Source organism: Alosa pseudoharengus, unplaced genomic scaffold, assembly GCF_046254945.1.
Source record: "Alosa pseudoharengus isolate Yale_2024_CS ecotype anadromous, Long Island Sound unplaced genomic scaffold, YU_APseudo_1.1 YU_APseudo_1.1_scf_4, whole genome shotgun sequence".
Taxonomy (NCBI): Eukaryota; Metazoa; Chordata; class Actinopteri; order Clupeiformes; family Clupeidae; genus Alosa; species Alosa pseudoharengus.
This window is the reverse complement of record NW_027468774.1, coordinates 40,843,170-40,856,968: the sequence shown is the minus strand read 5'-3', so window position 1 is coordinate 40,856,968 and position 13,799 is coordinate 40,843,170. Positions and strand designations below refer to the sequence as shown.

Genomic DNA, 13,799 nt, shown 5'->3' with positions numbered 1-13,799 from the left:
CACTGTTCATAAAAACACAACAAAATAACTGATGACCACTAGACAATTAACATTACCAAACGCATTTAGCTCATATTACTATTACATGAAGTCTACTGTTGCAGGCTTTGTCCTTGCTACACTAGATCCGCACTATAGTAGGCCAAAATCAGACACACTAACCTTGGAGACAAATTTTTGCCCTCAACAGTTCACCTTGGCCATATTTGGAAATATGCATTTACCAACCCCGGACCTGTCGTGATAAAACAAATTAGGAGATGAGCATTACGCATTTGCCATCTCTAATCTCCCTGTGTCCGCCAACACCTTGTTATCAACACTGGCCGGGCACCTAATGTCTGCCAGAGGCGTGCATCACAAGAGGTGTTGATAAACCACCCACATCAGGATAGAAACATTCGCGTTTACTACCGTTCGGAAAGGGGAATCGGCGTTACAGAATGTGATAGAGGTCAATTGGGGCTCAATGTTTAGCTCGCCCCTGGCTCGCAGAGGGCACCGCAGCATGTTGGGCGAACGGCCTCAACACATCTGGACCGCATTCACTGAGTGCCAGCGGGCTCGTGCGGCGGCTGCTAAACAACATTTGTCGGCGTTTATTGAGCCACGATCCACACAATTCATCCAGATGTTCAAGTGAAGAAACTGGATTTATCAGTAAGCTATGGTAAAAGTTAAGTTTTCATTCTTGTTTTAACTGGAGCTCACGTTCAGCGTTATCAATGGCAGCAGGCCTAAGTTAAATCACCTAATTCATGTAATGCAAAAGTCATTAGAAGCTATGTTCTGTCTTGCAAAAGCACATGTACGGCCCCCCACCCCCCAACCCCTATATACACGGAGCCGATTGACCATGAGCAGTTCAGTGAATTAGTTATTACCATCATTACGCATCGTACTATTCGAGATCAGTGCGTAAATGAATAAGATGACCGAACAAACAAGAGACCGCATATCATGCGGTCTCCATTCCTTCCAAAAACAACTCGCCTTTATAAGGTCAACATAATTGTAGTGCCCTGTAAAATTTCACACATGAGTTGTGTGTTGCATGCCAATACATTTGGTTATTTTACTGCCGCAGTCTTAAAGTTATGTTGATCTCGGTTTGAGAGCGCCGCGCATTCCTTGCTGGCATTATGATGTTCTGCCATTGCGCGCGGGTGGGCCGGTGCTCATTAGCGCGCGGGAACCTTCCCAACTCATGTTCCTGTTTGTCAACACTTACACTATCCCGCTGTTTCCGATCACGCACAGGACCTAACACCGGTAAATCATTATAGATAGGCTATATTATTTGACGTTATATCAAACCCAGTTGTTTTAACTTAGGCTAAAGCTTGATTTGGTATTCACAATGGCCGCACATGGACATCAATTAGCATGCCGCTTGCAGGTGAGTATGCAGGCCTATGTATCACAGTGCACAGTTCACAATTAGTGAATAACAAGCATCATTCTTTCTTTTTCGTTTTAGGATCACCTTTACCAAGTGCATGCGCGTCATGTATGTAGCATATACAGATGTTCGCAGTCAGCCCCGCATCTTTGATTATTTGTTTGTTCAGACGTTTGTTTGCGTGTCGTTGTAAATCCTACCAATTTGCACTTCGCTAAGTGAAATAACGTTGATGTTTTTTTCTATAGGCTACACCAAGGTGAAATGCAAACTGATATACAGCCAGCGTGGCATTAGACATGCTTTTGGTTGTGTCAAAATATCCCAGGCTAGACAGTTGTTTCAGTCCTGTATGCGCAGTGTGAAAAATATTACAACACTAACAATGTTGTTAGGCATTAAATTGGTCACACTGTCCCCTTTAGATACATTTTCCTGTAGCATACACATGGTACATTTATGATGCCAAAATAGTAATAAAAAGAATATTACATTGTTATGAGTATGGACTCAAATGAATATAGGCTATGTAAACAGATTAATGAGAGATTAAGGTGTTCAGCAGGAATTAAGTGTTTAAGCAGGAAGGTATATTGCATAGTTTCGAAGATAAGTAAGAAACAAATTAATTACACATGGTCCGTTGTAAGGAATTTTTACTATAATGGTATCATATGGAATTGTACCAGTGTTAAAATATCTGCCTCAATGTTTTTAATTTAATACAAATCTAAATTACATTAATTCCCTTAACACAATCCAGCAAAGAGCAATTGGACTCTACGCACAGGATTCATATTACCCAGATTAGGATGGAGAGCTACCTGGCCATTTCTTTCGCAAAAAAACTCCCTATAAATTAATGCACCTACATTTTCAGATTATTTCAAATGATTGCTTCATACCTCCCATACAATCAGTATTGTGTGCCATCCCTTCCTTTTAATATAGGCATATTACATTAGCTCAGTATGGTGATGAAGATGCCCTAAAGCAATCTTGCTAGATGCTTCAAAGACGGTAAGACGGTTTAATAATACAACTAAAGATATACTAATTGATATCAACTACACAATATCTCGTTTAATTCTCTCCTGTATCTGGTGCCTATTTAATACACTGGATACATAATAATTTGTTGAAATATTATATATGCTTGTGCTTTTTTTAAGGGCTAAATCAGCTGTTAGTTAACACACTACAAAGGCGTAAAGGGATTGTGTTTATTTATTAAACTTTCCTTGTGTTTAGCGGTGTTGTATAGTTTTCAAAAGACGAATATGATATATAAGGACTTGTCTTTGTGTTTAATAGCCTTGGCTTATATATATATTAAAGAAAGTAGGTGTACTGCAATAGAGCACGTCGTTAGCGGTATTTAACAATGATATGTCTACAAAATATATATATATATGTTAAAATAATATGAAACGTGTGTCTGGGTAAAAGAGTAAGCAGAGAAAATCAAACTACAGTTTTTGATTCTGTACTCTACACTAAATAGTCTTTTTTGTACAAGCAGGACTGCACATTCGGCAGTCAGACAGTTGAGAAGGCAGTACCAAAAGTGCCATTTCCGCTTAACCTCTTGTGCGAGGTAGGCTATTGAACTAAATTATGTGTATGTGTGAATCCTGTTTAGATACTTGATTTTTTTTTAATAAAGTAGCGTTGCAGTTTTGGATTCTCAACAGTATTTCTGATCACTTTGTTCTCAGTGAATAGTCTGGTCAATTCTTACCTTGCTCTGCCCATTTTGTGTTGGCAGCAACGCTGGGGGGTCGTGTGTCAGTGAGTGTGTGTGTGTGTGTGTGTGTGTGTGTGTGTGTGTGTGTGTGTGTAAAGTGGTTTCCCTGTCTTCCTGTATAGAGACTCTCTGCTTTACGCCACAGGTCCATTGACCACCTCCGTCCGTCCAGACAGGGCCCAGACTACTTACTGTTTACAAGATGTCTCAAGTTCAACAGCAAAGTCCTCCGGGTAACAAAGGACTGTCCGAAATGCAGACATGGGGGAGGAATGGCCCGAGTGGGGGAGGTGTGTGAAGTTGTGTGTGTGTGTGGGGGGGGGGGGGGGGGGGGTTGCTGCTGGACATGAACTTGAGAGACAGAAGACCGACATTCCACTGACCACTTTCTAAACCGGGCCAAGAGGAAGAACCGCCAAACCTCATGTCTTTAGATGCATATTTGTTTGACACTGAAAGATTGGACACGTTTCCAATAGTGTCAATTCTTCAGTCGTAGCGGCTCCACTGTGGGCGCAAATCTCTCTCTCAAATGTTTAAGGCTTACGCGATTAGTATTAAAATGTGTAATGGCACCATGAACATTGCTGCATAAAATGTAAACCTATGAACGGGAGGGCTTTGCAATTCTCAGATATCGGCTCTCGAAAATCTCGTAGACCAGACTTGCGCAGTTGTAGGCTAAATACTAAACAAAGGCTTTGTCGTTGAGCACAAATGGTGAAATACCGACGACCCTTACTGTCCGAACAACTCACTTTCATCATCATTCACATTCCAGTCTATTTGCTGTTTTCCGCAGTCGCTCTGTGGTGCATTACAAGCAATTCTGATGTTTGGGGTGGGGGGTCAGGTTAAAATCGGTTAGCAAAGGTTTGAGCGACCATTAAGAGGCGAACATAACATTTCAGGCTGTAGGCCTATAGGTTTTATTTTGGAGTCTATAACCAAAAAGCCTACTCAGCGCGCTCGAGTCTTCTTGGCCTAGGCTACTCTGAATAACTGAAATACAGCAGTGCTTTTTAATCTAAATGTATCTTGAACAGAATTTTCTGTTAACTAGACCCAACTTTTTAAAAAACTGAATTGCAGTTGACACAGCAAAGTCCTAAGTGCGTTACCTTAAAATAGAATAGGTAACAGTCAAATTCCGTTTTTGGCTATCAATCACATAGGTCTTCTTGCCTCAGGCGAACCATCTTAAAAAGATACGCATTCTCTCAAATCCATACATTTACTAATAACAACATTTTAAACAGTCATAGTTTAACTATAATGCCAATGTTGGGCTGGTTAAACTGTTTTTGCTTTTTTTGAGCTAAGAAGACATGGCAGCTTTATTGTATAGCTGAAGGTAGACGACCTCCGTAGTTGATTTCTATATTGTGCGTTTTCTAAGGAGGCCGAAAGACCACCATTAAATCACAGTGTAAACACAAAGCAGACGCGCCGTTTGTTAGAATGCTTTTGTCAAGTTCAATGTTAACTACAAGTGGAAGGAAGACTATTCGACCTTTATTGCCCCATGTAGGTCTAAGTCTAGTCTGAAGTGAAGTTTTGTGCGATGAGCCTTCTCCGGCCACAGACATATCCATGAACTCTCAATAACCAGTATTTGACCATTTTCTAATATTTCATATTTACAGACGTTTCATAATGGGGTTGATACAGACTGCATTTGACATAGACTGACTTGGTGACAATATACCGATGGTGAATGCACCTGTTTAGCTGTTTCAACGCATAATTTATTTGTAGAGGGCACGAATACTGTCATAGACGTAAAAATAGCACGACTGGGGGACAAAATCCATGATAAGAACCCAATTAAATCAGCCAAAAAGCCACGTCCCATGTATAGTAGCCTCGTCTGCTCTTGAAAACGAATAATCTTTGAATTTGCATGTTTGTGATATTAGTTAATCTCTGGCTTGGTTACAGTCCGTTTTGATGATGAGCGCCCGGGTCTGGGAACATCGCACCATGAGAAGTGTGTATGAACTGATGCTGTCGCCGTTATGTTAACTTCAGAGAGCCATGCCTGTACCCTAAATTAGGTCTTCAGTTCAAATGTAGCCAGTGTAAGGTATACGTCATGGTTTTGTAATTACATGCCCGGAACTGGAGTTGGGTGAGAGTAACATTAGGCGGCGGTTTCAACTCTTGAGTGTGTGTGCGTGTGTGTGTGTGTGTGTATGTGTGTGAGTGAGTGAGAGCGAGAGAGAAATGTTAAATATTGACGCATTTACCTGTTTAAAAAGAGATCCCCGTTTTGCATTTCATTTTGGCCCAGTTGGCATACAGAGCTTGGCATATTGCCAGATATTTTGTTGGTCGATTCTGCTACCGGCGCGTCTGCTGCATGTCTGCTCATCAGTAATGTGAATACGAACAGTAACACAGTGAACTGTGTTATCAATCGTCATAACATGCGTCAAAGTGGCTAAATCAGACCATATGGATGTGTGTGTGTGTGCTTGCGCGTTGGATTTATTTCCATAATTTAGACGAAAGCCAAATGTCTGACGGAGAGGCTAGTGCAGGATTGAAGGAAAAAGCGGCAAAAATAAAGACTGAAACGAGCAGATAGGAAGGTGATGATGGAAATCCCTAGAGTAACGACAGACCCTTTTCACCCTGACTAATCTAGACCGGCGTTAAGTGCAGCGTGCAGAAGGAGCGCCGAGCAGCTCTGCTTACTGTCCAACAATTAAACAGCTCCGACACGGACAGATACGTAAATCAAGCCTCAGAAAGACTATAAAGAAGATCATCGAGTGTAAATCTGCTCTCCAGAATAAAGTTCTTTAGGGGGAGAGGTTTCATTCTGTTCCTCTTCAGACCTGGACGCTATACAGAGATGTAGAAAAGCAGGACATTTCCTTTCCGTGGTGACCGTAGGACCTAGTTTAATTGTCCGCAGTCCCATTAAATACCGTTTTGTGCGGTGAAACGCGTGATTACAGGTTGGCATTTGGTGTCCTGTGTATTTGAAGGGACGCGATGGGTAAGCAATCCAGGCCAACAGATTCCCGCATATTCATGGCCTGGCGAGACAAAGGCCTCAGCTCCATCCTGTAAGCACGTGACTGTCAAGGTCAAGGTTAAGGGCTCGTTTAGTGCATCTGTCTGAGGCTTACTCTCCTTAACAATTTAAACGATTCATACAAATGCTGGATAGCAGTAACAGCATACACGTGAAAAGCAAACATAGCACGATTTTCTCATATTCTTAGTTCGTATATTTTTCTTTCAATGTTTGTATGCATTTTTGAGGAACATGTGAGAAACATGGCGATTGATCTCAAAATGAAAGTGTATTGCGTAATGCACTCTACTGTAGGCCTGGAGGCAGAGCAAGAAAGAAAAATAGGAATAGCAACTAGGCTTGTCACAATGTGGATCTAAGGAGTTGCGTTGGAGTCAAAACTGTATATTATTTGGTTGTTCTAAAACAAAATCACATATACTTTTCGAAAATCTTTTCACTAGTAAGAGAAGTTGACGTACACGATGAATAAGCTACATACAAGACTTGTCAAACCATCTAGCGCTGTTTTCCGAAGTCCGAATAAATAATATGATGTGAAGTAGGCCAAACATAATTCTCCAAATCAAATCAACTTAATTTGATGTAGGCCATATTATAAACTAATGCAACAGAAAGATTGTGGGTTATGAGCCTAGGCTTAGGCCTATATGCGTCTAAACGATTCTTACTTTCATTTTGTTGCACTATATTGATACGTTGCTGGTGACTGCATTATATATCATTCTAATGACTTTTCAAAACCAATACATAAAGTTGTCTTGAGATTAAGCAATTTATTATACATTGCGTAATATTTTATACCGTCTTACAGGCGTTATAAACAGTATAGATTAGGGATATTATTGATAGCACAATATATTTTCTAAACTACTGCAGCAACAACAACTGACACACATAACATTTAAATGCAGTAAAATACAAGTAAAAGGACAATTTCAAGAAGTAAGAGAACATTATTGTCATACATTAGAGTAGGCACGTGCTGTATATACAGGCCTCTAAAATAAAGTCCTTGCATTTTTTTTTTCCATATGCCATCTTTCTTTTCGAGGATACTCTACGATGCAACTGCGTGGACAACAAACATTTTGAGCCCGGATTCGAGAGAGCACCACGATGACTTTCTTTCCGTCACTTCTTCAAAGTCATTGAGGGGAAAAAAAACAAGAAAGTCTCACGCGCCATGGCCACCCGTTCCTCCCTGTTTACGGCACGGTGGTCTTGACTTTGGCGACGAATTTCTTTTCTTTTACCCTCCTGTTCTGAAACCAGATCGTGATCTGCCGCTCAGACAGGTTGGTGGCGGCCGAAATCTTTCTCCTCTTGTCTTTCGTGATGAATTTGTTGGCGGCGTATTCTTTTTCCAATTCCTTTAGCTGCACCTTCGTATAGGGTATTCTTTTCTTTCTACCACGGCGGAAGGAGTTGCCGTCATGCTGGTGAGCCACTACATCTGGAATGGATAACAACAAAGTAACTCATGGGCTTGAGGCCTTCGTCTACAGCCCAAATAAGACATCCCAATTTTACAAAAAATCCTTCCGGTTTGAATCTACAATCCCCATCCCCTTAAAATATATCAGTGAATAAAGACATGCTCACATATAGCCTAGTAGTACTATATTACTTAAGCATAAAGCTATATCGGTCGCTAAATATAATCTTGTTTAATAACAGGGTCGGATAATGTCAAATGCCATTTCTACTAATACAAAAACATTATCCAATTGTATTGTTTAGCTTTAAACAAAGATACATTAAAAGCTAAATAGCTGAAAATAAAACCAAACAGTGCGTAAAACTGTCTTTCAAAATCCCAATGCAACACATGTAGGATAGAAGACTTCTGTTTACCTGCTAGAGCGGATTTCCACAGATGTCCAGCTTGACTCTGGTCCTTGGAACAGTACATCTGGCCGCCCCAGCCATTTGTGAGAGCCCATGGCTGATAGCTGTCCATCGGCAGTAGGGTGTCATGGCGTGGCTCTCCCGTTCCCAGAGTCTGCACAACTGAGACATCCAGGTAACTCGCCATAGATTGATACGGGCTTGGGTAACCATGATAAAAGGCGAATTCCTTGGCTCTGCTAGGGTATTCTTCAGACGTGACGGGGGTGTCCATGTATTTTTCTGCAGAATAACTAAGCGCACTAGGCTGAGTGCAGGATTTCAGCGAACCCCGCCCCATTCTGCAGGGGTAATAGCCATTACCGAAGTAGCCATAAGGCAAAGGACCCGTGGACGAGCCTTGAGGTACCCCTGGACAAGGTGTGCACTGTTTGCCCGCTTCACTGGAACCTGTTCCAGGTACATCCACGGCGGAATAGCTAGAGCTGTGCACTAGGCTGGATGGATGACCCCCCAAGGCGGAATGAGCCATAAGATTTCTGCACTGGTTGGCTGCGAAATTGCCGCTACCAACCAGACCTTCCATGTTCTTGTTCAGCTCATCCAAGTTGTTTTCATACACAAACATAACCGTGTCCGCCCAGCGAGGATTCAGGACCAAAGAGGTGGTCATATCACGCTCACCATTCGGGCGGAGAATTCTGTTGTAAAGACCGAGGTCCAGTTCAGGACACTTGGTTACATCCACTCCGCTGCATTGACGCAATGGTCTACCGTCCGAAATGGTGCGCCTTCATTGGGTAAAACCTAGACCACGTGATACACAGCACAAAAACCTTGACGGTGGAGTCAGTCAAAGAAATTATTTTTGCAGGGGCAGACAGAAACGAGCTTAAGGTGGAAAGCTGCAAATAGTTGCGAGCTTCCATTCAGTTTGGCGTTATGCTATTTACGGAGACACATTTGATACATTGACATAATAACACAAGGTTTTAAGATGATTTGCCTTAGAAATCATTAAGCGAAACCACCGCACCTTGACTAAGAATGCTCAATGTCACGCGTCATTATACGCAGACAAGACATGGACATAAATGAGTCATACCACCGAGTAAACACACAAGTTTTTTTCTGTTGTTGATGATGAGCACTGTAGTTGAATATTAACGCAAATGGTAGTGAGTGTGGTCATAAATGCAATACAGAATCCAAAAAAAGTTTTGACATGAATTCAAGCATTATATTGTTTGGACAATTTAATCAGGAGCTCTAAATAGTTCTGAGGTCTGTGGTTGTTGAGAGTTTGGTCCATTTATGACTGACTAGAGTACGGGAAAGTGCTTGGCGAACTCTCAACTGCACAGTAAAAAGATAAAAGAAAAATATTGAATCATTTCTGAGTGGTCTGTTTAATGGAACTATTTATTTACCTTAATATGCAGTAAGAGGATTATTTAAACCAAATAAACTGTGATACCTCTCCCATAATTCGAGGGGAGACGTCTTTTACTTAAAAATATCTGTTTTACCACACAATCAACAGATTTTGTTGATCCTTTTATCTTTTTGATGTTGTGTTTGATACGATTTGTACATTTTTGAATATTTTTCAATGGTTTCGGACACTTTTAATGGCTAATAATCACCCGTGCCAAATGCATAAATAAGATTTATCACCTTCATAAAAACTGCAATCATAACTCGGCATTTCATATATTTCTGCAAAGAATTTTGGAAGTTATACTACAGGGCAGCAAGCGCAGATATTAAATGAGTGTCCTTTGACATTGGACTAAACATAAACAAGTTTGTGACTTCAGCCCATTTGTTTAAACATCAGAAACATCAGCTGCATGCAAAGATGCCAATTGCCTGTTTGGAAAATGCTTATTTTCTTGTATCATTCTTTTTTTCTTTCATCACACTATTGTTAGTAGCCCCTAAACTACTGCACGGTAAAAGGTCATTTGACAAAATCACAAAAGCCGTGAGTAAGAAACAAATCCAGAGAGTAGGCTAAGACACAATACGAGGTTATTCCAGGACAGGATTTCAGAGCTATTAGGAGCTAAATCGTACAATGTCAAAAATGAATGTCACCCATACCATATAGGAAAGCAAGTTATTCAGGTGAAGTTGTGCTGCAAGACTGAAATAAAATACATAAAATATAAAATACCCTTAACAAACACTTACAGATCACCCTAAATGTTTCGCGACAATATCGCCAGAGATGCCTTGTGACATAAAAGGTTCAATTATTATTTAATAATATGCTCACTGTATTCCTTAATTAATATAGGCTACTGTGCAAAATTATATGTGCGCCTTTCAATGAGAACGCGCATTAAAATGTCAGCAACTACACAAACTGAGGGTACGAATAATTTTGGTCTTCAAATGCATTGTGGGTCATCATGGCCAAAATTAATTGTGTGTAATCAGTACATCCAACTGCTACTACGCCGTCTCTCAAATACAACACATTGAGCCCTTAACCCACGCATGATAAGATAAATTTATGACTTGGGCATATTTACAGCTGTAACTTAGAACAGACAGAATCCGCTCATTAGTGCGGGATTTGCACATGGAATATGTTTACGGGAAGAACAGGACACCCCCACCCCCAAATAGGCGACATGCCTCCTCTCCGACTAGTCTCTCCCTCTCTCTTGCACGCGCATGCACTCAATCTCTCTCTCTCTCTCTCTCTCTCTCTCTCTCTCTCTCTCTCTCTCTCTCTCTCTCTCACACACACACACACACACACACACAGAAACACTCACTCACTCACTGACTCACACACACTCACACACACAAAGAGGAGAAAAACAGAGAGGGAGCAATGAACAGCACACCATCCCACCCCACCCCAGACAGTCTTTACACACAGGTCAGACGGAGCCCTGAAGGTCAAGGCCAAGTTTAAAGCGGAGAGTCTGGCCCTCCCAGAAGGCTCGGCTCAAGAGGCCTGCGGCGGGGCTCCTCCCTGTGCAAACGCACTCTCAAGTTCAAGGCCTTGACACTGGCAGTGTCATCACAAACAAACAATGTACCCTCATTTTCAGAGGATAAGGCTCCCATGAAAAACAAATAAACGTCCATGTATCAGACCGAGTATGTGTGAAGCTATCATAACACACGTTTCGCAAGCACAATGTATGTACAACACATTGTGAAATGTTGCACTTGTGTGTGCTTGTGTACACATATGTATAAGTATAACATGTTGGATGAAAACGCAACGCACCCTGTACTCTACCGTTTCAGCTGGGAGCAAGAACTCAAGTCTAGACGCATGCCACGCGCCATGGCTTTGTGACGCTGTTGTGCGGTAGCCTCGTGGCACATGTTGCACTGGCGTGCACCAGCTACTGTACCCAGGAAATGCCATAATAGTATTATTGTCAAACTTCCTGCCCATTTGCAAGGCAATACTGGAAGCAGGGCGCACCACACGCTTCACACTCCACTCGAGAATAAAAGAAAGATAATCTCTTCAAAAACACTGAATGAGCACAGGGTAAGTTTTCAGGAAAGAGCATCATAGTTTTGGGAATTCGGTAACTGTTTTTTTTTTCTTTCGGGTGTAGCCAACCAGAGACTATATGTCTAATGACTATTGTGCATGTTCAGATTATAACATGCTAGCCTTTGTTTAGCTAGACATGGTTGCTGAGAAATTGTGGCGTGGTTTGATGTCAAGTATGCCGCTTTCTGACTTGATAAAAACTTGTTTTCATTGAAAGCCAGACGCTAGATTTCCGATTTAGACAGGTTTGATTAGTTTGAGATTTGGACATTTTCGACACATTTGACGGCCTTTTCCCACCGACTACAGTTCTACTTCGCAAATAAGTAAAGATCTAAACACCATATACAGTGCTTTGGATGCAGCCGTTTGGGTAGAAACAGGCTACTAGAATGAAACATAACTCAGGCAGACAACATTTGGGCATCATGTGTGTGAATAAGCGTGCAGGCATGACACATACATTTGATAAACGTTTGTGATCAACTATCACTGACATATTCTGAAACATTTTAGAATCTTTACATATGAATAAATAAGTACACTGCATTACGCCTGGTCAGTTGGGACGGACCTCAATGTTAAGTAGGTAACTCGGAGAAATCCTTACTTGACCACACAGTCTACCAATTATTTTTCATGTTTTTATTATTATTATTATTATTATTGGAAAAATTTCTTCATTACAGGACAGTATAGCTTCAATTTAAGCCGCTTATTATAAGTCACAACATTGTTTCCTCTATTCATCAATTTAGTTTAGTATTATCTAAATGTCGTGCATGCATCACAATAAATTCCAATACTCTGTTCACACAGTGTGTATATTCAGACTAATACAGATAAAGACTAGCCTACTTCAGATAAGATTATCATCTTAAAGCCAGTGCATCACTTTAGTAGGCTATGCAGGACTCCGCGAGGAATGACCAGTTTTCTATTTACTCCATGAGGGTAGCTTTATGCTGTATTGGGACTTTGCCGTAATATGACATCCAAAATGCATTCATTCACTGTGGCATTTGTAGAACAGCTGCCGTGTGCGTAATAATAACACTTTTTGAATCAACAGTCAGATTAATCAAACGTCAAATGAATTAATAGTCAGTTATAGATAGACCGTTTCATAACTTTGGTCTCTTCACTTTACCCATTGCATTGTACCAACGAATAAAAAAGTTTTGTGTTGACGTGTCAACATAATGAATATTTATGTGTAGGCTTGATCCAATATTCTGTCCGATTCCAACAGGAAGTTGGTTGATTTCTATGTCTTTTTAAGTAGTTAAACTGCACACAGTCAGGCTATGAACGTGTAGCCTTGGTGTTGTAATTTTTTATTATTTTTTTTGCTGATCAGCGTTTTCGAAAGGGCGCTGTACAATACATGAATTAATGCCATGCTCTGTTCAGTCAAATACAAGCAGCATAAAGTTTTATTTTGATTGTCGAAATATCTAAGTCAGCGGTTACTTATGCCAAAGCAATCAGATGTGGTATGGTAGTAGATAATTAATGTCTATATAAAATTCTTACAAGGAATTAAATCCATCTCCTTCAGCTCATTTATAAGTATGTACTAGTTGATTGTCCAAGTGTTAAGCAACTGATTAAGTTTTTGCTCTAATCATGCCAAAGTGTCAGGTGATAGTCTCACACAAACGTCTAAATGATGTCAATAAAGTTTCATCCCAGATTAAGTCTTTAAATTGAACAACAGCAGATGAAGTCCAAATCTAGTTATCAAAATTCATTAACTATTCAATATGTTGAACAACATTTGGCCGATGCCATGGAAATAATATTGTTGTTTTGCCGTTGCGTTTTTTTTTAGTTGTCACAGCCATATCATTTGTAGAAATCTTCAGAACTGATACATATGGGATAACCCCTCAAGTATTTTTGGGTCGAAAAGGTGGGGTGGGTTAAAAAGCAAAACATACATCGATAAATAGGCTGAATAAGGACGTGAAAAAGCAAAGTAGGCAGTGTGGTAGCGATGACCTTGACCTTGAACCTGTGCTTATTTGTGCCAGGGTAGGCTATTCTGTGTGTGCATGTGCACGCTCGGTCAGTGCTGTTACTGTCGCCTCAACAATTATAGACTATACAAAATATTCGTGTAACCAAGCCCATACCCGTTGTATAACATAATATTACTGGCATCAAGTACAATAACTGTACGCTTAATTGATGTCGTTGCAATTCATCGAGC

At 40.7% G+C, this 13,799-nt stretch overlaps 1 protein-coding gene across 1 annotated transcript; it reads right to left on the bottom strand.

Moving 5' to 3' along the window:
- Nucleotides 1–7,406: 7,406 nt before the first annotated feature.
- Nucleotides 7,407–8,722, bottom strand: hoxb13a (homeobox B13a). Its single transcript, XM_076267120.1, has 2 exons — nucleotides 8,056–8,722; nucleotides 7,407–7,654 (listed from the first exon to the last, which is right to left on the bottom strand). Exons 1-2 carry the CDS (start codon nucleotides 8,720–8,722, stop codon nucleotides 7,407–7,409), a joined length of 915 nt encoding a protein of 304 aa, XP_076123235.1.
- Nucleotides 8,723–13,799: the final 5,077 nt, after the last annotated feature.